General features: G+C 42.9%; 2 protein-coding genes and 1 pseudogene across 10 annotated transcripts in view; 1 reads left to right on the top strand and 2 right to left on the bottom strand.

The window, feature by feature from the left end:
- Positions 1-2,997, top strand: part of ABCA1 (ATP binding cassette subfamily A member 1) — a 125,077-nt gene extending 122,080 nt beyond the window's left edge. For all 4 annotated transcript variants that reach the window (XM_020801436.3, XM_072991979.2, XM_020801440.3 and 1 more), the window contains one exon: positions 62-2,997. In XM_020801436.3, the coding sequence (XP_020657095.3) occupies positions 62-202 (141 nt within the window). In that variant the 3' untranslated portion in view covers positions 203-2,997. The remainder of the gene's footprint in view (positions 1-61) is intronic.
- The window catches only part of LOC110083189 (protein NipSnap homolog 3B), a 33,071-nt gene extending 10,762 nt beyond the window's left edge, over positions 1-22,309 (bottom strand). For 2 of the 6 annotated variants that reach the window (XM_020801443.3, XM_072991982.2), the window contains exons 1-6: positions 22,129-22,309; positions 16,432-16,639; positions 14,782-14,940; positions 13,606-13,755; positions 6,935-7,021; positions 3,223-3,346 (exon numbers count right to left, since the gene is read on the bottom strand). In XM_020801443.3, coding sequence (XP_020657102.3) covers positions 3,270-3,346; positions 6,935-7,021; positions 13,606-13,755; positions 14,782-14,940; positions 16,432-16,639; positions 22,129-22,197 — 750 coding nt within the window. In that variant the 5' untranslated portion in view covers positions 22,198-22,309 and the 3' untranslated portion in view covers positions 3,223-3,269. Of the gene's footprint in view, positions 1-2,561; positions 3,347-5,087; positions 6,834-6,934; positions 7,022-13,605; positions 13,756-14,781; positions 14,941-16,431; positions 16,640-22,128 lie in introns of those variants that run through there. The other 4 variants (XR_012084243.2, XM_020801444.3, XM_072991981.2 and 1 more) reach the window with 3 other exon arrangements.
- On the bottom strand, positions 10,363-10,515 carry LOC140705152 (U1 spliceosomal RNA; annotated as a pseudogene).
- Positions 22,310-27,983: the final 5,674 nt, after the last annotated feature.

Here is a 27,983-nt window from a genome sequence, read left to right as displayed (position 1 = left end):
GATTTATTTTTGTTGTTAACATACAAACTTGTTGCCTTTTAATCTTCTGTGTCTCTTCTAGGTATTTGTAAACTTTGCCAAGGACCAAAGTGATGATGACCACACAAAGGACTTGTCATTACACAAAAACCAGACTGTGGTAGACGTTGCAGTTCTGAATTCCTTCTTGCAAGATGAGAAGGTGAAGGAAAGCTATGTATGAGCAGCCCTTTTTGAGAAGGGTGCAGCAACTCTAGTACTGAGCAGAGGGGGAGATAGTACTCCTTTCCATAGCATGTGGAGGGGATCTTCCCAAGAGCCAAGAGTCGGTGGATACAGAGAGGAAGACAATAAACTGGATGTTCTACTGGTAACCATTCAATGCAATGCAACTCAATGCAAAGAAAACAATATTCCATTGCAGAGGCGGTGCCTCTTGGAGATGTTGCCTTGTTGTATAGTTCATTAGTGAAAGATTTGAATCTAGTTGTTCCTACATTATAACTCTGTGAAATCCTCGTATGGTGGCACCTGCTGCTATATGGTCTTCTACCATACGTCTCTTTCTTTCTATTTCAGTGTTTTTTTGTCAGAAGTTGCATAACAATCCAGACAATGCTTGGCCAGTGATTATTTATTTGCCATGCCAAGGGGTGCACAGCCCTTTGTGTGGGGTGACTGGGGCTGCTTGGGTGCCATCTTCATTGCTGGCAATGAGAACACCACAGTAACCACTATAGTGTCGCCATCACACAACTGCAACATTGTTTTTAAGTATTAGCTGCTGGCCTGGTTAACCTACACAACATCAGGGGGACTTGCACAAAACTATCAATGGTCTTAACCATGGGCCAGGAAGCATGTTGCCTCAATACTTGCATCCACCTGAGTCAACATATTTATGAAGGTGTACCAGAGTCAAATATCAACCATACAAACATTCAGGGGGAGGGGGGAGCAGTTCTGTTGCAACTATATGGTGACCAATTTACTTATTCTTCCACAATGATTTTGTGGAATTGTCGCTGTTTTCAACTGTTACTATTGAAGACTCATGTTTATCTATTTCTTTGCTACAGTATTATTTATAGATGTGACTCAGCAATGTTTGTGGAGCTCTGTGCCTGCTGTCCTATCAATCACTGTTCATATCAATCATTGTTCATGTCATGTCCCTATTGCCACTAAAATCTTGATGCACCAAAGCATCATTTGTGCAGACGTGAAAAGGATTTTTCTAATCTAGGAAACACACCTACCCGTTTTCAGCGACCATAAATGTCACGACATAAAGGTTTCCTACACATAAAGACTGCCAAATCATGCAACGGCCACCTCTTACGCTGCACAGCCAACCAAATGCCTTTTAAGCTGTAAATTGAACTGGGAGGAAAAGCTCCACCCATCTTAGCAGTCATTTTCTGCCCTTCGCTTGCTCAAGAAGGCACAACTGTTGCACTACCCCTTCCTGGCTAGACTGCAGAAAAATAATCCAGAGTTGGGGATGAGAGCAACAGTCCCAGTGAGCAAATGAACATTTAGGTTCAATTCAAAAAGATGAGATATAAGTTGATGCTTAAAAGATGTCTCGCAAAATGACTGCTCATTAGGAAGAAGCAAGGCTTTTAAAAATTAATGTAAGCAGATGCATTTATAAAAACTGTTGGCAGCAGACATGGCCACAAGTGCCTCTTCATCAGCCTGGAGAGCCTTAAGATCAACAAAAAGGCTTTGTATCTGCAGATTCAGCAGGGACGATCTTTGAATCCTGTGCTACGCACAACCCTGAAGAGATTAACTGCAACTGTTTTGAAGTACATGGGGCCTGATTTTGGATCCTACCTCCTCTTACTCCCCTTTCTGTTCCCCACAGCTCACCCCACCCCAACTGCAAAACTGTTGCAGCTGTTGTACCTCAACAGCTCAGTAGGTGTTTCCCCTTCTAATTAGCATTATCTGACAATTTTGATGCACAGAGAACTTTACTGCTTTTACACAATGGTCACCATGGCTTATTTTAAGATAAGGCAGGAGACCCAGTCCTTCATCACACCATCAGGAGTGCTTTTTGCTATACTGTATTAAGATATACCTGCAATTCTGTGCAAGAAAAAACATAATCTGACAAAGGTTGTGTTAAACTTTGTCTACTCAAGAGATGTCCACTCATGAGAAGGCTCTTCTGTATTTGGGATGCTTATTCCTATGTAAGCAGTACAGGATTACAGCACAGGTGGCAATCCTGTTAGCATTTACTCAACAGTTAGCCTTACAGAATACAAAGGGGCTTATTTCTGAACAGACATATAAAGGATTGGATTGCAAGCCCCATTGATTTTAGTAGGAGAAATTGAAACACGTTTGACTCTTTCTCTAGAAGCAGTGGTGCTTAAAAGTGCTTCATCGTAGGAGTGGGGATCCATGCTAATCAGTTTTGACCCTACACCGAACACTACCACTCTGTATGTGGTACAGTTGCCTCAACATCTATAATGCCTCTTTGTACAACATTTCCTGTCTGTTGGTTGTTAGCCAAAATTATCCTTGGTGCTTAATGTGTTAAACAAACCACTGATCACGTGTTGAGAACATATACCACTTTAATATGTATGGGGTGAAATTTCCACCTACCCATTGCAGTATTTGTACTGTTAGAGAGCCCCTGTTCCTTTTTGAAAAACAAAAATACTGAAGATTAACATGTATTATTGTGCTTTTTCCTTCTATGGTTTCAATCTCCCCTCCATTTAATATGGTTGGTCCTTCATTCCAAGCACTTTACACTAGCTGTAATGGGATCTATTTTTGCACTGGAATGCCGTTAACTTTGCAAAAACCTAGAACCATTTATCTCTCACACAATTTAAGTTAAAACCTTTCAATGGTCATTTTTATGAAAAAAACAAAAAAATATATATTTGTATTTCTAATAACTATTTGTGAAATATTGATAGGCATTTGTTAATTGCCTTGTATCCAGTAAAGAAAATAAACAATAAAGTGTTGGTTGTCTACAAATGGTTGTGCATGTACTGTACAATTGTGGCATAAAGCTGTTTCCAAGTTAGAAGACATTTTTGTTTACTGGTACATCTATACAATACTGAGCATCTCAACTTTGGAATCCTGTTACTACTTCTTGTATTCTGTCCTTTGCTCCCACATTTGATCTTACAGGATGAAAACATAAGGGTGCATTTAATTTTTACTTACAAGTCACTCTGTTTAATGAGAAGTACTTACAAATAAATCTATTTAGAATTGAAGCTTAATAGTGCAATCCTGTAGACCTACTCAGAAGACCTCCTGAACTCAATGAGAATGTGCCATTGACTATGTGTAAGACCTGCAACCTTAAATAGGGAACCTGAAAGAAAAGATAGCTTAACTTACTAAATTATCTCGTAACGTATATACTCATAACTGCTGGCCAAAATCCTGTTGCTACTCCCACCAGGATAAGTCCAATGCTAAGCTTCCAACAGTGAACTGCTGCCAGTTAAGAAGTCAACACTTGTTTTAATTGTCACATAGCAGTCATGTCACTTTTATACAACAAAACAAAAGTTGATTGCTCAACTGATAACCATTCACTGCTGAAATTTACAGTACTGGACTTACAACAGCATAAACATGTAACAGTGTTTCTGCTACTACATTTTAAGATCCTAACTTTACATCTGTATATATTTGTGTTATTGTTAATGAAAAAAAAAAAGAGAATCCTAGGTTATGGCTGGCAAACTGAAATTATTTTATTGCTCTCTTTTACCACCCCTCCCCAAAAATCTCACTTGCCTGAGAATCAATCTAATTGAATTCCATAAGGTTTATTTCAGTCAACATGCAGTGATGATCAGTGATTCTCCCACAAACCTGGCTTACTATTTTGATTTGTTACTCATTTATGCAGAGGTGGGGAACCATCCTTGGTAAGGTTTTCCAAAGGCCAGATGATGTTCGAATCATAACTGTCCTTGCTGGTTTTACTGGATTCTTCATCATCTCTACATGTGAGCTTTCCCCAACCCAAGATACTATCTAACTTCATTCTGGCAATGCTATTTCATCCTCCCATAGCAGCAAGTGGCAGAGACAGCCTGTTTAATGGGTGGAGCTTATGTCAAAATGGAGGAATTGGGCATTCCACCCTCTCAAACCACAAGCCTCCAAATGAAAGGTGCCTAACCCCCTCCATGCAGATCTCTTTAGCCTCCCTCCCCTGTTACCTTTCCAAGCACATGTTACCTTCAGGTGTCTCAAGGCATAGAAACATGTTGCTGTTTACCTCTGGCTCCTGGGCTTTGCATAATGCATGTGAAAAGAAATATCTATGAAACAGGGTAAGAGAATTCTGTATGCTAACTCTGCAGGTTTTGAGCCGAATGTTGGTAATTTATTATAGTATTCCAGCAGGTGAGCATAATACCAGCATGTAGTGCTCCTGGGCACTAGAGAGGAAACAGCCTTAACCCTTCCCCCCCATATGCTACCTTATTGTAGTGAAGGGTCTTGTTCAAGTTGCAAAAATTTCCATGGGGGCAGCTGCATTAGGTCATTACAGAAAAAATTATAAAGGGCACCTCTGAGTTTTATTTGACATAAGGTATCATAGTCTGCGTTTACTTAATGTAACACTACAAGCACATGGTGAGGTGGGCTACTAAATAAATAGCTTATGGCAAAAAGTGTTTCTCTAAGAAACTGGAAAATTATAGTATTGTGTTTTTAGCTGTGAGAGCATTCAAGACTCTGTCCATTCACTGGCATTTGAAGAAGCAGAGTCCAATAATGCATTCATGCATAATATTTACTATTTGTTTATTTAAACTATTTTTACCTCCCCTTTCTCCTCAAAAGGAACCAAGATGGCTTCCATCATTTAAAAGGCAATATTTAACAGAATGATTTCAGCCAGTGAGGCTGACAGCTAAAACCTTCCTCGTGGGGTGCACGAATAAACTCTTCACCATCTGTATAAACATATTATTCCCTCTGCCCCCAAGGTTGATTGCTCCACTTTAAATTGTAACTGCCTCAGTAAGGATGCTTTGGAAAGAACCTGAAACATTACATGCAGTTAAAACAGAAGTAAGTACAAACTGTACTTTTTTTAAAAAAAATCCATGTTTAATGTTTACCTTTGAACATTTATGTTTTAGGAATATCTTGTTTTTCACCTGGTTATTCCAAATGTGTTCCATGATATCCTCATAATATATAAATAATGTGAGTTGCCAATAGCATTTAGAAACAATCAATTCATTCACCATTTTATCATTTAACAAGCCATTACCAGCCCTTTCAGCCTAGGAAGAGTCACCTGAAATTTCCTACATACCGAAAAGGAGAGGGGATGCATATGCTACCCAGAAACTACAATATATTCACAGGTGGGTTCCCACCAACTTTTGGAAAGGATAAACGTGTCATTTTCATGACTCCTTGGACACTGTTCACACTACGACTCCCTAAATTGTGTTGTAAAAGGTTCCTGGAATCTATTTAGACCAATAAAAGCTGGACCATACAATTTAAAAACATCTCTTTGCTTAAACTGATGACAGAACAATGTATCTGAGCTGCAGACAAGTACATATCCGTCTTAGGGAGATGTAATGTTTGAGCTTGAGGAACAACAGAGGTGAAGACTTTTTGAAACAGTGAAGGCTCTCTAAAAAGGACTGACTTTCCATGATGTAAATGTATTTGTTCTCCCTGTGGTCAACTTCCCATAAACATGATTTGGCAAGGCAGTGGTGCAAAATAAATGTGAGTATGCCATGAGAAATTATACCTCTCTTAAAGACAAATGTAGGAGCAGTGGTATCTTTATTTAACCACTAAAAATCAAATATTCAAGTGTGAGCTTTCGTGAACAAATTCATGGAACTTCTCCCATGACATCTGGAAGTTGAGTCACGGCACCTGGACTTCTTGTTAGGTTGAAACATTTTGCTACTCATCCAAGTAGTTTCTTCAGTCTGAGGATAATTGGTAGGAGATCCCTGATATATCAAACTAACAAGAAACCCAGTTGCCATGACTCAACTTCTGAATAACCTCACACGGATGACTGATAATCTTCACAGATATATTCTCCCATGACATAATTTTTCCGCACTCTCCACAAGATATTGGTGCATGCCTGAGAAAGTGAATTTATTCATGAAAGCTTGCACTGAATATCTGATTTTTAGTGGTCTCAATAAAGGTATTGCTCTCCACATTTGCATTATGTAAAGCAGTGGTTCTTAACCTTTGTTACTTGGATGCTTTTGAACTACAACTCCCAGAAACCCCAGTCAGGACAGCTGGTGGTGAAGACTTCTGGGAGTTGCAGTCCAAAACTCCTGAGTAACCCAAGGTTAAGAACCAGTGATGTAAAGGACCATGCGGCTCTCTGTGTCATTTTCTCTCAAATACACTGCACCATATTTTCAGCCTTCCAAGCACTTTATAGCATTCCCTTTTTTCTGCGGATCTTAACTACTAAAGGAGGGCCAGCTGGGCATGAAGAAACCAGCTTACATGTAATTTAGTAAACTTGTAATTCCTATTAGGTAGGACATGTTCTCGACTGCCAGGTGACATGCAGAAAGGGAGGGAGACATGGATTGCTGCAAGCCAGAAAAGGCGTGTGTGTGTGGGGGGGAGATACAGACAGGGCTGACAACAAGATCTCTGAACAAGAAGGAATGTGGTTTGATTATGGTGGCGTTTAAACTCACTTAACAGTACAATAGAAAGGTAGTTCCCATTAGAAAGCATAGAAAACTACTTCAATGGTGAAAAAGCTGTAGGAATCAGGAGAGAGTTTTGCTGTGTTTCCAGGAACTGAACACTTTCCCGAACTGAAAAAGAATTAAGATAGATAGAAGTAAAGTTATGACTTAAGCAATGTTGAAATTTATGGGCTTTTTAAAGAAAGGGAGAATAAAAAAAATTTACTTACCTGCAGCCACTACCCTGGGATCCTCATGTGCATAGTGTCTTCCAGATGCCCGACTATCTGGGTTCTCATTCCACCAAAGCACATGAACTACAAAAATGGAAAAGTGCATTTAAACATTGCTACGAATTACAGTGGTGCCTCGCACAACGGGCGCCTCGTAGAGCGATGAATTCACTCTACGAGGCTGTTTTAGCGATCGCAAATGCGATCGCAAAACGGTGCCCGTATAGGCGGGAAATCGCAGAACGAAGGTCGGTAAGCTGCTTGCTTATCGACCTTCGCTTTGCGACCCGCCGATCAGCTGTTCCGTGGCTTCAAAATGGCCGCCGGAACAGCCGAAAGGGCCCGGGGTGCAGCGTTTTCGCGTCCTTGGTAAGCAAGGGGAGCGCGCGAAAACGCTGCGGAAGCCCTGAAATGGCTGCGCGCAACCATTTTGGGGCTTCCGGCAGCGTTTTCGCGTGCTCCCCTTGCTTACCAATGGCGCGAAAACGCTGCACCCCGGCCCCTTTCGGCTGTTCTGGCGGCCATTTTGGACCCGCCGGACAGCTGATGGCAGCCATTTTGGCACCCTCGTTGTGCGAGGGGAGGACGCGAAAATGGCTGCCGGCCCCTGGGAAACATCGCACAACAGTAAGTATTTTATGGCATTGGAACGCATTAAACGCTGTTTAATGTGTTCCAATGCCTTTTTCTGTTCCGTAGTGCGATGTTTCCCACAGCGAAGGTTAATCCGGAACGGATTAACCTCGCTGTGCGGGGCACCACTGTAGTTGTTTCCTATTTTACATGGGGACAAATAGGACATCATTCACAAAAGGGCTCTGATGAATAAAGACCTCCTTTAAAAAGAAGAATTCACTCATTTGAGCACCTGTATCAGACTCAATTAACACACACAATGGTTATTAGTTTTCCTTCTAGAATAATTAAAAGTTTATGAAATGTTTTACTCAGTAAGGAATGTGAATCTTACAGTTGCTTGTTCTCTCCAAGGGGAAGAGTTCTGCCTTGAGTTTTCTTCTTAAGCAATCTCTTTGAAAAGAAACTGGGATTTCTCAATAATCTTGTATCAAATTTTAAATAACAGCCATGGCAGCAGTTTAAGTAGCCACCCTCAGGATAAAAGCAGCAAGTGAGTAGACCCGGTAGCCAATGACATCCAACTTCCTTCCTTTTTTGTTGTTGGGGGCAGATGCAGAGTGATTTCTGGCTCTGTTTTGGGTCGCATCCACTATGAATGAGTTGGGAAGTAGATGCTTAGAGAGGAAGTTAGTGTTATCGTAGTGAGTCTTGTATGAATTTTTGACTCTTCTGGGGATCTGTGGGGTTGAGGATGGCTTGTTCGAAGATTCCTTAATAAGTTTAAGGAGATATGAAATAAAGGTCAAATGAAGCAGTGGGTTCCGGTCTTGGGTGATGTCTTTGAAGACCTTGCTCACCTCCTCCGACACCAGTTGGTCGACTGCCAGATCCATTAATTTTCAATTGTGAATAGGACGTGAAGTCCTCCAAGGGTGATGGAGCATGGTTCTCCATGATGTCAGTCTGGAGTGGGAATGTTCGTTGGGGAGTCTCTCACTGTTTTGGCATTAGAGTAATCAGTGTTGGCATCAAAAGAGATGGGAATCTGATCTGGTGATGAGACAATTCCCTTCTAGTTGACACCGAAAGTCAGTTGGATGGTTCCTTATATGCCAGTGAATGTTCTTTACCTTTTGTTTTCTTAGATTTGTGGTGAAGAATCAGTTCCGGTGGTCACTGTCCACAGTATGTAATCTGTAAAGCCGAAGATTAAACCTGTGGAAGTGTACGGGCTCAGGGAGATCGGGTCGGTACCAACATTGCATGATGCGGACATTTCACCTGAGAATGGGCAACTTCCTGATCAGCAGGTGGGAGTCTTTTGTGGTATTGAGATGGAGGCAGTGGGATGGCCTGCAAGTCATCCTCAGAAGACAGGTATCGGTCAACTTGTGCCCGGTATCGAGGGGGTAAGGGTGAAAGAGAAGGCAAATCAGGATGGTAGACTTATGAGCAGCATCGCCAGTACCGAGGGTCTAAATCTGTATGACTTTGGGTGGTAATAGCAGTCGGGCTCATAGATTTCAGGCTCGTAGTACATAGGATGATCATTGAGACACACCCTCTTAAAGCTGTGATGTTGATATTGTAACTCAGGTTCCATGCAAATATGCGGCACTTTATCAATAACCTTCGGTATCTCTTGAAGGCTCGATATGGTGAATCTTTTGTGTTCTCTTCCTAAGAAGATCCTCTTGATCTGATTCCAGTGCCAGCATTGAAGTATGGCCTGGGACGGACCCAGGTGGAGACTATGGGCTCACCTGTGCCAGTACAGTAACCTCAGTCAAGGTATTCCCCCAGTCAGGAGAGTGACTGAACTGTGGGGAGAGCACAGTGTCAGGCAAAGGGAGAGAGACATCCTCATCCCCAGATAATAGATCAAGGCGTACCACCTCCTGAAGCTGATCTGTAGTTGGAGCAGATGGTGTAGACTTATCCGTAGGCTGCTTAGCCTTATGCGTAGTCGAAGATTTCTTCTTCTTTTTCGGTGTCAGTATTGAGGTGGACTTTGGTGTCAATACCAATATGTGAGTTGAGGCCGTTTTGAGTCTCGGTATCGAGGGATGAGACATAGTGGCCGTTTTAGGCCTCTTCGAAGGTTGCGGCCTGGCAGTCAGGGAACAACTCTGGGAGCTTGGTGAGGGTTCTGAAGTGTGGGTTTGGAAGGCTTCCATGGTGACATCCTGAGATGGTTGGAGGGACTTCTCTGAAATGAAGGACTGCAACTGCTGGAGCCTAAGCTTGAGAGCTGGTTTGATTAAGTTTTTGCAGGCCTGGCACAAGGAAGGTTAGTGTGCCTCGCCCAAGCAAAAAAATACACTTTGAATGCCTGTCCGAGAGTGTTATTTTATTTGGGTAGGATTCACATCGCTTAAAGGGGCCTGATGAGGCCATTAAAAAGGGAGTAGGCCCAATGGAGAAAAGGGCGGGAACAAATGTTATTATTTTCTAACTCTTCTTTCCTTCTTCTTCTTTTTATTCATGAAGGATCAGGCGAGGAAGGTCCGGATCAAAAAGGATTCAACAAAGGTACCGTATTTTTTTGCTCCATAAGACGCACATCCCCCCCAAATAGTGGGGGAGAAAGTATGTGCGTCTTATGGAACAAATATAGTAAAAAAGGGGTTCCACCACCATCACCCAGAAGCCCCCTACTGCCATGCTGGGAGCCTCTGAACTAGCACCAGAGACTGCTTGCTGTTTGGACCTCACCATTCTGCACTGCTGGCTTTCCAGGATGTTTCCTGCAGCCCACCTGGAAAACCAGCAAGGCTAACAGGCCTATGGCAGCAGGCAGTGAAAACAGCCAAGAACAAAAGGGGAAAGAATAATTCTAGAAAGAACAGGGGAAACTACAAACACAGTCCCCCACTTAGGCAGTTGATTTCCCCACATTTGGGAAAATCACAGGTCAGCACATCCAAAATGCAATAGATGAGCCTTACCCTGGGAAAACCACATTTACAATAATGGTATCTCCCCTGCCAGGTACGAGTTAGAATGGCCCCTCCAACTCCTGCCCCTTTCTGTGCCCTGTCTCCCAAAGGCTGCACCTCTTGATATGAACAGGGTTGCACAGCCCCAGTCCCGAAAGAGGCCAGGAGAGCTCTTCAGTGTTTTGGGGTGCCTCACAGGACCCCCATCAGGGGCTGGATATTTCTCCCACAATCCTCCAGTGCACAGATATTAGCATACCTAATTTGCAGGGAAGGCAGGGAAAGCGGGGAAATTCAAACTTTGTTAGTGAAGAGGCTGCTTGTCTGCTTCCTTGCTGGACTAGCAGTTAGAGACAGCTGGGAGAGAGACCTGGGACTGCCTGGTATTGTCGTTTTAAAATGTAAAATTTATTTTAAAAGCTGTTTGTTTGGGGTTAGTGATTCGGTGAAAAGGTGCTCTGTTTGAGTTGAAACCTGCTTGTGTAGAAACGTCCATGTTTGTCTTAAAAATCTGCTTGTTTTACTTTAAAAGCTGCTTTTTTTGGGTTAAACTGTGCTTGGGGGAAAAGGTGCTCCGTTTGAGTTGAAACCTGCTTGAGTAGAAACGTGCATAGGGGTACTTGCTTTAAAAGCTGTCTGCAAACCCTTGTCTGCAAAGCTTGTCTTAAAAATCTGCTTGTTTTACTTTAAAAGCTGCTTGTTTTGGGTTAAACTGTGCTTGGGGGAAAAGGTGCTCGTTTGAGTTGAAACCTGCTTGTGTAGAAATGTGCATAGGGGTACTTGCTTTAAAAGCTCTCCACAAAGCCTTTCAGACCAGAGCCGATCAGCTGTTAGGTGGGGAGAGGGGAGGGGGAAGGAGCTGAGAAGAGCATGGAGAAGAGCACAAAATGGCTGCCGGCTGGCTTTTAGCTGTTTAGGGCTCTTTTTGGCTGTTCTGGGGTCTACCAAGGCACTGTGAAGAGCCAGGCTCAGTCTACAGTACCTGGTAAGTGACTTTCTTTTAAGTTTTTTAAAGTTTCTGACCTTTCCCCCCCATAAAAATGCATTAATTAATTTTCAATGCATTTCTATGGAAATTTGGATTCAATTTGCAAACTTTTCAACTAGTTTTGGGCATCTAATAGAGAATGTATTTCCAAAGGGTGTTGCAGCAAGGAAACTAACTGTGCCTCATGACTTCTAACTGGATTACAGTACCTGCTTCCTGATTTCAGCTACTATAGTTTGTATTCAGGGTTTTTTTTGGGTCATCAAGAACATTGTTCCTGGCTTTGTGTTGCCTAACCTGTTGTGCCTTGCATGCTATAAACGTTCAACTTTGTCAGAAAATGGAGATTTGGTCTTATGCTGAGCATGTGCTACTGCTGGTGAATGGGATCAGGTTAAGCTTTGTGTTGCTATTCTTTTGCATAACCTAAAGTAAATAAGGAAAACCAGCTGTTAAATAGTTTAATTCCACTATTTATCCTCCACACAACTAAAAGGGACCTCTCAATGCAGTGCCAAATCAGACAAACCATTTCTAACATAATATAGGCTTGAGCTGTAGCTGGGCAGAGTTGCACAACAATCTCATCTGTCATTGATACATTTCTATAAGCATGGGGAGCAGGTGGATGAAAGGAAATGTAAAATATACGTAGAGTGGTATAGGTCTTATCACTGGCTGATAATGGTCTATATTAATGCCACTGTTGACTGCTGTTCACTTTACACGGTTCAAATGTTATTCTGTTATAGTTTATTAAATATTTTATTACACTATTTGGTTCAGAATATATTTTCCCTGTGTCCCTCCTCTAAAAATTAGATGCGTCTTAAGGTCAGGTGTGTCTTATGGAGCAAAAAATACGGTAAGTAATTTCCAAAGGAAACAGAAGCTCTTAAGCTGAGGTACTTCTGCAGCAGTGGCAAAAAAGGAACTGAGGCACTCCATGCTGTGGGCGGGCTCAAGAGCGACATGAGGGAGGTCCTAACAACATGTGTTTAAGTTCTAGAAGATTTGAGGCTCTCTGCACAAGCGCACTAAAACCCATCGGTGCGCATTCACAGAGACCACAAAGAAAAATAGTACTTCACTGAAAGTTTTCTATTTTTGATTCCTGCCTTGACAATAGAGGCTAACTTCACTCCTCATCTCCTTTGGAAATCAGCTGCTTTTCACTCCAACTCTTTGAAAAATGCTGCAGATAGGCTATTTTTTTAATTTTGGGGACAGGATAAGTGCTCTCATTGAAAGCTTCCTATCTCAGCCCTTAACAATAGAGGCTCTCTCCAGACCTAATTACCTTTGGAAATCAGCTGTCTTTCACACCAACTTTGAAATAATGTTGCAGACGCCCTTTAGATAAAAATGATCTATATTGGATTTTTTGTGTGTGTGGGGTGTTTGCTAGCGGATTATCACTAACATGGAAAGCTTATAAATTCAAAAAACTCTTGACACCTAAAACTTGCTGCTTTTTGCAGAGCAAATTGTGCAAAAACAAACAAAAAGATGGGGAAATAATAGTTGTGGTTGTTCTCAGGGACAGCAGAAAAGAGAAATGTGTTTTGGTAGTCTCCCTTTTTTTTGGAATCCAAGTCTCAGAATTTCAGCCCACAAACACACACCTGCCAACACCTTCATTCCATTCACCTGGAGAAAGGTAGAGCCCTCTTCTAGGCCTTATTTCCTGCCCCAATGCTTTCTGTGAAAAAGCAGCTGCAATACTTCCTAGAGGCAGTGGTCTCATTGGAGTTTATGCTTCATCTTCTGAAGAACCCCATCCACTGCCCCAAACTCCTGGATTCGGAGTCCAAAAAAATTGAATGTGACACCCCTAGTAGAAAATCCCCTGGGTGTACAGAAGGTCCTAATGAGACCTTTCATCATGGCAAAATTTTCAAAATTGCCTAGAATTGGACATTTCCTGGGAAATCATCATATTCCCAACCTTTGCTATTATAGTTAAAATAATGAATTCCTAGGAAATGAAAGGAGTTCTGTAGGCCTTTTCTTATTTTCTATCAGAATTACTATCCATTATCAGCGAAGCAAGGCCTACATAACTTCATTTTTAAAAGTGAATATTCTGATCATTCCTCTGCCAAAATACCAGCAGTCACCAGCACACGTTTGTCCTAAAAACTATTATATGCTGTATGTACCTCTGTTAAGTTGTCCATATTCTGTGTGGAAGACGCCAATCAGCTTAGTGTATCCTGTCTTTACATGGGCATTAATTGCTGCTTTAAATGACTGGCCCCATACTGCTGGTCCACCAGGTTTCATTTGGAAGGTAACCAATTCATAAACTCCTGAAAGAGAAATAGGAGAAAAATCTTAGAAGCAAGGCGTCTAGAATTAGCAATGGCCTTCTGATAGACCTTAGTCAGATTAGTGCATATTCTGCAAATGAAAACCCACAGAGGACATGAGCAGAATTTAGAGCTTTTAATTTTAAAAAGCTTCAAAATCCTTGTGACTAAACAGAAACAATTTGAGCGACTGTGGAAACTCACGAGTTTTCTAAAGGCAAAAAGTGCTTATCTGGGTGTTAGCAGTTGGAGGCATGAATTCAATGCCTTCACAATGCCCTTCCAGCTGCCTCGTACCTTGCAAAGTGAAGGGAACCATGCAAAATAATGAAACATACACATTGCTATGCACACACAAACCACAGAATTCAGAGCGTCTTGGAGTAGGAAGGGAAAATGATGGGCAAAATGCAGGCAGTCCTTTTAGAATTTAGAAGAAAAAGTTATAATGAAGGAAGAAACACTGAAAAGTGTATAAACATTGGGAAACCTACACCAGTGCTGTTACTTTTGAATGAAAGCAGTAGTCTTCCACTTTCAAAAAACCCTTGAGTCACTGATCTGTCCTCCGAGAACTCCCCCTACATTGGTTGAGTGACTGTGCACGCTGCAATGGATTCTGGGTGCACTTTCTGGTGCGTGCTCCATTCATGTGCACAGTTGGACAGATCTAGCTGGGCTGCATAATCATTCTGATTGAACTGAAATGGCACTATAATGCACATGAACACTTCCTACCACTGCACAATGTAGAGGAGCAGCAGAAGTGGTGGTGCACAAATGGCATGTACCATTACTGGGCTGCTAATGAACCCTGGTCTTTGAAAAGCAAGTTCCTGGTCTTTATGTCTGGAAAGAAACGAAGCAATCTGGAAACCCACTGCATGGCAGAATTTACTGTACTTTAGAAAAAAAAAACTGAGGAAATACTGCCATCTGTCCACAGTTCTAATTCCATGCGGAAAAGCAACTCATTTCATAGCAGAGTCAATAATTTTAAAGCAAAACACTGCAAAACAAACCAACCATCCTTTTCAGGCCTCCCAAGTTGACACCAAGGCACAAGGTAGGCAATTTCGTTATCTTGCTTGTCTAACAAAGGCAACATCTGAGACATATATTTTTCTTGCCATTCCTGGTCTTTGGCCAACGCTGTCCGGACAGCAGCTCTTTGCGCAAAACTCCCTGCAAAGAAAGGCAAGGCATGTTAGGCTTGTTAGAGAAAGACACCCAGTGTATTTAGTCATTTGAGTTACCTTCCCAGTGTCCAAACCAAACAAAATGACAACTGTAGGGTAAATGAAATGACAGCTAAGAAAACTGAGAATCCCAATTGCTATTCTCCATTGCTGCCATGCTGTCTTCGCAAGCTGGCCTTCCAAACCCTCTTAACGAAGGTCTGTTAACTTTGTGTAAATATTTCAGCCACCTGAAAAACTCTCTGGAATTATTGTGCTTGGCTTTGCCCAAGAATGGAAGAAAAGGAGGTCTGGGGGAAGATAACTAGGCTCGATGGTTTCCTATGGGAGTTGGGGGGTTGACCAACCAGCAAGAGCTAGGCCCTCTGGGGCATGGGGAATGCTGGGAGTTACAGTCTTGTTGCCCATTTGGCTTTATATAGGATGGTCTCCCAAAGAACTATGACTCTGAGGAATCACAAAAACAGCTGCTTCTCCCCCCGCTTTTCCTTTTAATCAATAACAGAAGACAAAGGCCTGAGAAGCCAATGGTGGGAGCATAGCTGTGTCAGAGGTAAATAACCCAAAAGCCCTTTTCTGGGGGGCAAAATCTAGAGGTCTGAAGATTTGCATTTGTGGACTGCAATTCCAAGAATTCTGCCTGGTGACTTCTTGGAGAATTCTGGGAGTTGTCCAAAACATGAAAGAGCCAACTCCTATTGGCAAACCAGAATCAAGATGTGTAGTTCAGTTTTCATATACCTACCTGCTTCTTAATGACAGAAGAAAACTGGAACTGGGCATGGTATAACAACAAATTAGCAAGTGTTTGCTTCTGAACAAGCAACCAAGCAACAATTCATAGTTTCATAAGTTAAAATAAATCTCTCTGGTTAATCAGCTGAAGTTTCAGTTGGGTTTCTTTACCAAGTAAAGCTTGCACCCTTTGAAAGGCCTGCAACAGCAAGCAAAACTTGCAATGAAAATATAACTTTCCACACTTCTCAGATGTGTTAGTGCTTTGCATGTACCAATTTATGCTATCTCCCTAACCAGAGGGCAGAGAACTACAAAGGTTGTCGGATGGAGGCTTTGTAGAATTTATCCTGTTCCTTCCCCCAAATTCAGTAGCAATCTCCAGTTTCAAAGGTGTACCAACTCCAAATCAGCATGCAGGTATAAGCTTAGAGTGCCGGAAAGGCATTATTGTGCCTTCCAAATTATTCTAGTGATACAAAATTAAAATGCCTTTGATTCTGCTGCAATAAGAGTTCAATAACTGAAGGAGCACAGGTGAAACAGCCTCCCAAAAGGCACTACTGCCCCTCATCTGTTGCTATGGGAAACATCCTTGTTAAGTTATAGTAGTGGCATAACAGCTTCTGCACCGACTCCTTGCCACGTTCTGTGAATACCAAGAGAACACTGCACAGAAGGCCCAAAGCAACAGTCTTATTACCTGCTCAGATATATACAAGGAACTAGGATCTATGCATACCATATTTCCAAATATGGAATACTTTGTTTAGTCCCCCAAATTCTAAGGTCCAATATCCAATCATCTGGGAATGGGCTGTGCGGAGGTGAATGTTTCTACTTGTCAGCTCCAGAAAATCTTTCATCTTGTCTGGCTTAACTGTATAGGTACGAAACTCATAAAATGTGCCATCCTCTTGTCTGGGCCCTGTAGCAAAAGATGATGAAACCTGAGATGGGGAGGGGGGAAACAACATGTAAGAAAATGATCCACAAATTCAATTTCTTCATTTGCATATGCAGTATGAACTTGAAGGATAAGACAGAGACTGGTTACTATGATGGCAACAGCAGCCAGGATGCAAAGCCCATTCTGGCTAATCTTGCGCAGCTAAAATTGTAAGGTAAACTGAAGCCATAAGATGCTGTAATAACCACCAGTCTGGATATCTTTAGAAGTGGGTTAGACAAAACTGTAGGACTACTTCATGACAACTAGTCATGACATTAGTATATTACCTTTAGGTTCAGAGGCAGCCTGCTGTTGAATACCAGCTGCTAGAGCACAAAGTGGTGCTAGTACAGTATGCTCATGCCTTATGAAGGCTTCCCATAGGCATATGGCTTGTAGGCATGGGACTTTCAGATTTTGGGGTTTTTTTGGACTAGTCTCCAGATGTCTACAGGAATTTCCTCAGCTAGACTTTGAGAGGCTTTAGCTGATAAATCAAAATGTTCACAATTGTTTTTAATCACTGAGAGGTGGAGAAAGGAGGCTCCATCTGGCTCATGCTGCTGAGTCCATAAAGACAAAGGAAGCAGCTGGGAGGAACTAAACTTCATGGGAACGGCAAGGCATTGGGGCTTGGTAGTCGTCCTGCCCATTAGGTTCTGTAGTATACAGGGTGTCTCTCACAGAATTACCAGTACAATGTCTTGTAGCTCCCACAGAGCTTAGCCCCTCTCAGGCACTTTTTCTGTTGCACTTTACATCTAAGAAACCCTGGAAAGGATCACCTGTAATTACTGTACTATTATTATCAGTTTTGGGTGGGCTTTCACTTCAGCCTGCAATCATGGGTTTTTCAATCCAAACATTGAAGAAAATCATACTGGACAGTATCCTGTTAAATATTTAATTCACAGAACCTCAAGTGTGAAAGCTGCCATAACCATTTGATGACCTACCACTCCTAAGTGCCTGACCATGTCATGCAGTTGCATTGCCGCAGCAGCTTCTACAGCTAATAAATACTGGACAGGACACTGACCACTGCATGTCTTACTTCCAGTTGCGTATGTACACATCTGTAACCTAGTACAAAAGAGTATTTCAGGTTACATTTTAGACCCGCACTTTGGTCTTTCCTAATCTCACAGATATCTGAGCTATGCAAAGATTAGAAAGTGCATTACATAGATATAACCCAACTGGATTTGTTTTCCAGTTAAATTCAATTTATGTGGCAATAAGGTCATTTTTACTATCTTCACATTAACATTATTTCAATCTCTGTGCATCGTCAGAACACAAAGTATTGACAGCTACCAATGAACTCAATTAAAGCTTAAAGAACAACAAAGGACTGAGAAAGTTATTAATAACTGCTTCTATACTTTGTGTAAATGTTGCCTTCATCATAAAAGACTGAGCTGTCTAAATGCTTCTACACTGTTTTTAAACTACCAGAAAGTAAACTGGTACCACCTGAGACATGTACAGTTCATATTTCAGAGCTATTATTTCTACTGCTTCCCAGTCTTTGCTGTTTCATCTTTTGCTTTCTGAGAGAGACCACTGAGAGCTGGGTAAAGTCACTGTGAGGCAGTTATAGGGCCGAACATGTTAGAAGAAAAGAATTAGACTGGAAGGACTTGCCACTCAACCACAAAACATATTGGTTGAGGTTGGCCCAATCTATCACAGACCTAGTTTTATCTGTCTCAGTTATTTCAGGACAAATGGTAGCAGAGAGGAAAAGTCATATATGTTGCCTAAGCACCTCAAAACAAGGCTAGGATAATAAATAATTGCCTTGCAATTAAGCTACCATCTCTGATATCATTTCAAAATATATTAAATAGCAGCATTTATGTGGTGTGGTGTAGCAAATAGAGTGACGGACTATGACCCTGGAAACTAGAGTTTGAACCCCCACCTGGCTTTGGAAAGTTCATGGGGCAGTAGAACAGATAAAACCACTCCTCAAATATGTCATGTACCTTGGAAGCCCTGTTAAGGTTGCTATAAGTCGGTTCCGACTTCACACCAGAAAACACACACAGTTGCCAAACCAAAGAAAAAGACAGGCTTGAAGAAATGCCATTAAAAAAAAGAAAGCCAATCCATTCAAAAAGCATGTATTTTGGGGCGTGATAGTTACAAACTAGGGCACATGTAAGTAATGGAAAAGGGATCAATAGTCACAAACAAAAATAAAACCAGTAATTTTCAACCAGCCCAGTCCTAACCGTATTGGCTACCACTAGGCTATGTCTGATAGCAGGCGTGGACAACTGTAGAGTCCCCAGATGGACTCTTAGTTCCTACAATCCCTCACCATTGGTTCTGCTGGTTAGGTTAATGGGTGATGCACTGCAGCAACATATGAAAAGCCAGGATGGCCCATCTTGTCTTGCAAGGTGCAAATCAGCACTTTCCAGAAGAAAATTGTTGCAGTTGCAAATGTTTTGGTACTCACATGTTCGTTTCTTTGGTTTGTGTTGGAACACACAAAAAGAGGGGGAAAAGTCACTGTAAACAGTGCCATGATGTCCGTTACCAAAAAGCTCTACTTTTGTCTCATCTGTCCACAGTACATTCTTCCAGGAGGATTGTGGTTTTGTCACATACGTTTTGGCATACTCATCTTGTTTTTTTATGCCTTTATGTCAGCAGTGGTGTCCTCCTGGGTCTCCTACCATAGCGTCCCTTTTCATTCAAATGGTGACAGATAGTGCGAGATGACACTGTTGTACCCTGTGTCTGCAGATCAGCTTGAATTTGTTGAGAAGTTAATCTGGGTTCTGTATCCACCATTCAAACCACCCTTCGTTGAATTTTTTTCAGTCATTTTGCTCTTCTGTCCACCTCCAGAGGTTAGCTACAGTGCCATGGGCTGTAAACCTCTTGATGATATTGCTCACAGTGGACACAGGAACATTAAGATCTCTGGAGATGGACTTGTAGCTTTGAGATTGTTGATGTTTTTCTACAATTTTTTCTCAAATCCATGAACTCTTTACACTTCATTCTTTTCTCCATACTCAGTGTTACACAGAGCACAAAGGTTGAGTCAAGTTTCCCCATCTTAATTGGCTGCAAGTGTGATTACTATATTGCCCTCACCTCTAACTTGCAACATCTGTGTATAAATACAAATTAAAGGAGCATAACCTGCTTGAAAGGCAATTATTTCTCACAATTTAGACAGGGTGCCAATAATTTTGGCCAGCGCATTTTTCGGTTTCTGTGTGGCATTGTATCAGATTTGACCTTTCTTCTGTTTGTGTGTGTGTGTTGTTCCAATGCAAACCAAAGAAATGAACATGTGAGTATCAAAACATTTGCAACTGCAACAATTTTCTGAGAGAAGGGTTACATTTTCTGACAGAATTGCAAGGTGCCAGTATTTTTGGCCATGACTGTACTACTTTTTCAAAGCATTACACAGAAATCTGAGATGCCTATGAACCCATGGGGAGAAGGTTGTGTGGTTCTATGAATGGTATGGTAGACTACTGTTCTCTCAAGATCTCTAATGGACAGTTTGATGGTTAATCAGCAGTATGGAGTTAATATAGACTAGGGTGGACAACAGTAACCTTCCAGACAGGAATGGACTACCATTCTCTTCTGCCCTAGGCAGCACAATTAATGGAGTGGTATGATAGGAGTTTCGGTTAACAACTGGAGGGCTATCAGAATGTGTGACTGAGATGTGTGGGAGAGAAAATATGCTTGAGTAGAATAGCCAACACGTTTGTTAAGGTGGGGAGAAAAACTAGAAACAATGTACTGTATTTCCATCTCAGAATTTGGGATTTCTGGATAGGGACTTCTTTCCAGTGGAAGAATATCTGTTGCTCCCCTTAACAATCTGGAGTGATCTCAGAGAGATCCTCGTCTTAGTAACAACCTGCTCAGTACCCTGAGGTCTCAGAAAAGAGGTCGCACAAGCCCTGAGGTCCTTTCGGAGGCTGCTCGGAGCAGAGATTTTATTAGTGGCATACAAATGTTAATCTTTAGGGTTTATGTAGTCAGAATTACATATTAAATGGATATGGCCTAAAGATGCTTAGTAGGGCAATATGGTTTATGTAGTCAGGTTTATATATTAGATGGATATATTCTCCCCACATATGTTTTGTGTTTGTTTTGTATGTTTGTCTGTGTTTAATAAATAAACATTTTTAAAAAGGAAAAAAATTAGTGGCATACAAATACCATCCACTCCAATTCAGTCTGAATCATCTACCTTACCAAATGGCAGCCATACCATTTCCATTTGAGCCATTTGTAGTTCAACCAAACATTTGTATTCTTATGTGTCTGAATAGCACAAATACGCAAAAATGGGGGGGGGGAATAAAAGTGTTTTGATTTGGATGAAACCCAGTGGTGTCGAGGACTGCTCAACCTCCACTGTGCAGACATTTCCTTCCTATTTGTACCTTCTTCCTTGCCCAGCTCCCCTTCCCTTTCATGAATCCATCCTGTATCAATGGAGGACTCTTGCCTAGCTCTCACTCACCTTTGGATCCTCTGAAACGAAAGTGGCTGCCCAGGATTTTTAACCCCAGAAGTGCCGAGGCAACACGTGGAGCTTTGAACAGTCTTAGATTAGATTCAAACGCTATTTTGGATCCCTTCAAAAATGGACAAATACTGCAGGTTATTTTTTTCTCTTTGGCACAGACCTGGGATACAAAACATATCCCTGGATTTTAGCAACTCAGCCCCGACTCTTATGGAATTAATTCCCTACCAGTTTGGGTGCCCGTGCATCCATATTGTTTTGCTTCCACACAATCGGTTTGCGTTTCACTTCAAACAAGCCTTTCCTGACTAAATTATAAACCACGACGGTAAGAACAACAAATCTTGTAGACTTTAAGATTTCATTGGACACGAACCTTTGTGGGCTACAGCAACAGTCCTACGTAGGTGGTTTCACGGATTGCAATCGTTCTGATGTTTCGGTCTATTTAGGTTTTATTTGCAAACTGCACTGGAATATTAAACCAACGGTGCAATGTCCCCAACAGAACAGGAAGAGGGCTCCTGGCACCATTGCCATGTCCCAGCCCGAGAGGAGCCCCTCGTAATAGAAAAGTTCCAGCCAGGGCTGGAAGTGGGAGCAGCCCCAGGCCCAAATTCCCGCATCATGGAGCCGCAAAAGCCCAGCGGGCTTCCCGGAGGGTTCCTTCGACGTGACTGCTCTCACGGTACTTTCCACTGCTTCCCGCCCCCACCACCATCCGGACCTTAAAGCTGTTTCCTTCAGCTCCCCCCACCTCAGTGCTTCCCTTTCTGTGAGCCTTTAAGAGGTAAGGAAGCAAGGCAGAAATCCCACAGGGGCAGCTCCTCGCCCTTAGGGTGCGCCTCTCAGGTAAAAAGGGGGCAACTCCGTCCCAGGCGACGACCGCCCCCCAACTCAGGAGGGGCGCCATTTTAACCTCTTTCTGGGACGCCTTCTCACTCCCGCGTCTCCTTTACCTGGGCCGGAACCCCGCTCGGCGCTGCCGCCGCCGCGACCACCCTGAGGAGCCTCAGCGAGGCCAACATGGTCTATGCGGAAGGAGAAGGAGCTGCGAGCCAACGCCCCTCAGCCCTCTTCCAAGCGCCGGGCCGTTCCGCCTGCCTCGCCTGACCCGCCCCTTGCCCAAGTCCCCTCAGCGAGGCATTGGGCGGCGCGGCCCTCGCCATCGTCTGACGCCGGAGAGCCACCCCCTCCTCCTGCCCCTTCCTTCCCGCGCGCCCTCCCACCTCTGCTGCTGAGGCGACTGCCTCTCTCGCTCATGGAGGGACATCAGCCCTCGAACGGAGGCAAAAGCTTCTGCCCCCCCCCATCGAATGCTGGGCTAGGATACCTTACCAGCTTTGGTCCCCAGATATTGTCGGGACTACAGCTCCTATCTTCCACAAACAACGTCCGTGCAACAGCGACCGAAGCCCTCCCCCCCCCGCGCGCCCCTCATCCACTTAACTCCCTCTTAAAAGACACACTTCCAGTTATTTGGAGCGAAGGATGGCATGCAAATTAAAGATAGGAGGAGAGGGAAGTGAGGGATTTTTAGCCGAATTTCTCCTTCCTGGGCTTCAGATTTTAGTGCTGGTTTCAAAACTGCAGTATTTACACACCTAAATTGTTATGAGGGGGGGGTGAGTGTTTTGGTCTGGTCTCTTGAGAGTTCTTTGTGAATTTCGTTGTATGTGTTTACAGGGTATATACGTTCAATGACAATAAATTATTATTAATGTAAGAGAAACAAGAATTGTTGCTATAGCTCTGGTGGGCAGTGGTAGAGGCTGTGATATTGCGACTTGCACCATTCTGCATTACTGGCTGTACTGATTATTAGAGTTGATAGGCGTTGTAGCCCAACAGTTGAAGGTCTACCCTTTCCTAACCCTATTATAAGTAATAGCTCTCACAATTATGCAATGTAAAGTTTATCCCACAACAACAGAGACAAAAAAAACTCTCCGCATGGCTGACAGGACTGTGCCATCCCACTTCAGTTTCTTCATCTACCGCCCATCAGTCCTCCATTGAGCAGAGGGGTTCATCTTCCTTCTTTTGCCCTTTTGTGGTTCTGTTGTTCCCACCACTTTCCAAAATAAGTTGGCTTATTTTAGAAGAAGAAAAAGGAAGGGGCTTTATGTTTCTCCAGCTACTCTTCCTGAGCTGGACCTCCTGTCTCACACATCTCTTGTGGCGTTCTTGCTGTCTTCACTTTGTGAACCATGGAGTTATAAATTACTGTATTCTCTTAGAACTGCAAAAGACCCTATGGATCGTCAAGTCCAGGCCCTGTAAAAGAGGCACAATGGGGAATCAAAATCTTAATCTCTGGCTCTGTAGCCATCTGTAGCTAAAGCACTGAGCTATTCCAGCACTTCTCCTGCTCAAAGATGGCAAACCTTTGGAGGATGAGAAGCTTGTAGTCCTGGCTTAGGTGGGGAAAAACAGAGCACCCCCCCTCATCTCCATTGACCTGATGGAGTAAAAGATAGAACAGCATCCTCCCTGGAGGCAGGAGAAATGGCTGGATCTGAGAAAAAGGACAAATTGTGGAGGTGTCTAGTCTGATACATGTGTCCACAGTATCTTGCAGTAGAGGGGGGCTTGTACCTCCCTCTATAATATTGGTTTCCAGTCTTGGGTAATCCAGATGTTCTTGGATTGCAACTCTCAGAAGCCTTCACTACCAGCTGTGCTGCCCAGGTTTCCGAGAGTTGCAGTCCAGGAACACCTGGGTTACCCAAGGCTGGGAACCACTAGTCTACAGCAAAATAGCAAGGGCCATGGGAGCAGAGTACGTAGCTCTCTGAATTACAAGGCACGTGGGAGGTGGACTGAATCTTTTTTTAACTTGCTGGCTTGATCTCAACACATGGGTGGGCAAACCTCATCTTAGGGAACTGGAGCTCGGGTATGAAAGAAATACTGGACAGACTGGGGTGATGCCTCAATTTTTGCAGCAGTGTTTCTCTCTTTCAGGAAATGGGAGGCTTCATCTACCTTCAAATTCTTGCTATTTAAACTTAAGCATGGGGGAACAGGTTACATTTGTTGATGCTGGTGAAAAGACAGTTTGCACGTACTATACATAACTGCACACATGCTCACACATAGCTGTATAAGTGAGAGTGCATAGCTGTCTCTACTATAGCTGAGAGAACATAAAGAAACTGACGTACCTCAAATTTTAGAATGGCTAAAAAGAAGACCCTGAGGATGTGTATTTAAAGATGATTTTAATAAATGAATTTTAATTACCGTATCTTTCCGCCTATAAGACACTACTTTTTCCTACTTTTACCCTAAAAATTGAAGGGCGTCTTTTACACGGATGTAAGCTGAGATAGCGGAGAACAAAATGGCACATACCTTGCCTCTGTAAACAGGCTTCCTTCAGCCATGAGGCTTAGTTTCCTACAGTCAGGAGACTTAGTTTCCTCCAATCATGAGCTTTCTGGATCTGACAATCAGCTGATCTTGAACAAACCAATTGGAACAAATTGCCTTGGAGGTGGAGCCTGTAGGCTCAAAATTCAACAGAGACAAAATGTCCGATGTTCTGAGCCCAGAAGTTGAATCCTCAAAGCTAAGTTTTCTTAATTTTGGGGATAGAAAATTGGGGGGTGTCTTATAAATGGGGGCATTATAAATGGAAAAATACAATTAAGATATTTCTGCAACCTGCAGTACCACTTTCAGTCACCAGGCGGCAGACACTAGGCTCTCAGAAAGTAAAAGAACACCTTAAGAGCATACCAACAAGAAACTCAAAACAAACCAAAAGCAAAAATATAAAGAGGATAAAGCTGGTGTGGCACCTTAAAGACAAACTGATATATTTTAATGTGAGAACAGGTACACTTATTCGGATGTAAGAGTGAGAACACAGAGATCACACCACAAAACATTCATACATGTCTCTAAGATAAAGTGGTGGCTGGTAGATTCAAGTTGTAAATAGCATGAACCATTGTGCCATTTATACCTAGTAATGACTTGAGATCCGTGTTTGGTATTCAGTTCTTCACTAAAGGAACCCCAGGTTAAAATATGCGGTGGACTGAAGTGATTTGAAACAGGTTTCTGTCCATTAATTCTTTTGCACAGATTGTCCTGTTTATCCTACGTAAAGTGCAAAGGGGCATTGATGGCAAAAGATGACATAGATAAGACTGGCAGAAGTCCAGGGAAAAGTACACTTGATGTGTGTGACACTGTAATGTCCTGATTGTGTTGCCAGAATAAATGTGAGGACAGAGCTGGCATCTGGGTTTGCAGTAAGGTTTAGTCTGGGTATCTGTCTTGCCCTGTTAATTTGTTCCTTAATCATATTGGATGGGTACTGTAGTCTGAGAAATGCATTTTGTAGATCCTTTACTTTGGGTCTAAACAGATGCGATTGCACCCGAGGGCTTGGCTGTAAACAAAAGATTTAGTAGCGTATTCATGATTGAAGCTGGAGGCCTGCAGGTGAGTTTCTTCCACAGTAGAAAGCCTTGAAGTCTGATTCAAATGATTGCAACAAGGTTTGGGTGGGGCACTGGAGGAACAGCATATTTAAAACTTCACTTCTGGGTTTTCTCACTGCTGGAACAGTTCTGGTCACACTTTTACGTTAAGCTAGTCATTTTGTGAATCCTGCGTGTTCCCCGTGTACATGTGCACATACAGAAAAAGGAGGAGTTAATGAATGATGTGATCAGTGCATGCTGCTGTACTCATGAGATAATGAGATGGCAAGGTTGAATTAGCATGGTGAGTGGGGAGGAAAAACTGTGAGAAAAAAAGGGTGGAAGGTCCAGGTGCCATATTGCACATGTTGGCTGGGTTTTACCTGGATACTAGTCATGCCACTTGGAGCCCAGTTACATCATTAATTGACCCAGTTTCTCAGATTTTAAAAAGTATCTAGTCCTACAGAAGCTAGGGCAAAACATGTGGTCACTGTTCTGTCTAAAAGCTGTGTCGGGGGAAAAAACACTACTTCCTTTGAGAGAGTGGTCAGGGATGCCATACATGTGAATACAGAAAATCCCTCACTAGAGATGGAGACGAATATAAAAAGATTGTTTTTTTTACGAATATAGCCAATTCGTCATATATTCGTCGATCTGTATTTGTCAAATTCTAAGTCCCAACGAATACAGATTGACAAATATTTTCCCGTTTTTATTTGTCCCCAAACGAAAAAAAGCCATCCTATGGCTTTTCCATTCTGCCTACTGGCCTGCCAGTCAGCTCATTGGCAGGCTAATAGGCAGCCACCCTCCCCCATAGCCTACCCCACCCCTTCCTCTCCCTATCTTAGCCCCCCTGCCCCACCGACAATTCGGAATCCAGGCTGCCCTTTGCAAAGATGGCAGCTACAGCTTCCCTTCCTCAAATGAAGGCACAGGTGCCATCTTTGCAAAGGGCAGCCAGTTTCCCTTTCTACAGCTGCAGAGGCCTGATGGAGACCTTGGCAGTGATGATTACGGGGTCGTCCGTACTTTTGACGACTCATGAAGCAGGACAACCCACCAAAATGGTGACTCACTCAACAGGGGTGTAGGCCTTAGATACAATCTGTCTCTTATTTATCATGCTGCCCTTTCATATGTCCCCAGGATTAGGGACACACAAAAGAAAGATCACTGTTAAAAACTATCAACGACCCATGACAATGGGTGGAGAAGGACTGCAGAAGTGGGATTATCCCTTACCCCCAGTCCTTGGTCCTTCTAAGGAGCCTATTCAGACCAGGGGGAATTGAAACCAAGGTGGAGGATATATCAGGGATCTTCTACCAACTCTCCTCAGACAGAAGAAGCTGCTTGGATGAGTAGCAAAATGTTTCAACCTAACAAGAAAGAAGTCCAGTTCCCATGACTCAACTTCCAGATACTGTACTTCCTTGACTGTATTTAGCCAGTGAGTGAAGTCCAAGCTGTGAGTGACATCACATTTTGAGGCTTAAGAAATATAAAATTGTAGAGTTACCTATCAATCTACGCACTGCATATACACACTGAGCACTGCACACACTAAGTGTCATTGCTTCTAAAGGTTAAAATGACAGAAACCTCAGTCATAAATACTAGAAGAGCCAAAGTACTACTGGTTAGTTGCGTGCTGTCAAGGCAAAACCAGCTTATAGTGACCCTAACAGGGCTTTCATGATAAGTGAGATATTTAAGGAGTGGTTTTACCAGTCCCACACTCCCAGTTACCATGGTTGAGAAAAGATTCAAACTCAGGCTCCTGAGTCTTAGCCTGTCACTCTATCCGCTACACCAGCGGTCCCCAACTTTTTTAGGGCTATGGACCGGCTGGGGGGAGTGAGCTCCATGCGCAGGGGAGCAAGGGCACCCCCGAGCGAAAGTGGTGGGTGTCATGCATGTGTGCAAGCGTGACAAGTCCTACGCGTGAGCTTGCGGGGGGGGGGGCACAGACCCATATCCATGGCTGAGTTCTGGCAAGCCCATGGACCAGCACTGGGCCGCAGAGCGGGGGTTGACGACTCCTGCACTACACCACACTGGGCACAAAAGCACTCCTACGGGATATGCCGTATATTCTGCATTCTCCTTGGATGGGCAGCAGCTTTTTATGTTTTTGGTATTTTGTTCCTACATTTTGCTTCAGGACTCTATATCTCAAACTCTTTTCAGCCTCTGGAAGGAACTATTGCTGTTCTCCTTTTGACATTATTATTATTCACTGCCCTGTACGCTCTATGTATCTCACAGACATCCCAGAGAGAGGCAGAAAGGGATGGTGTGGGTGAAAAATGAGTAACAGGGCTGTGTGCATTTAATTCGGGGAGGGGGGTAATAACCTCACGAAA

This window comes from Pogona vitticeps, chromosome 2, assembly GCF_051106095.1.
Source record: "Pogona vitticeps strain Pit_001003342236 chromosome 2, PviZW2.1, whole genome shotgun sequence".
NCBI classification, from domain to species: Eukaryota; Metazoa; Chordata; class Lepidosauria; order Squamata; family Agamidae; genus Pogona; species Pogona vitticeps.
The sequence above is the reverse complement of the archived record's forward strand: the minus strand, read 5'-3'. Positions and strand labels throughout refer to the sequence as shown.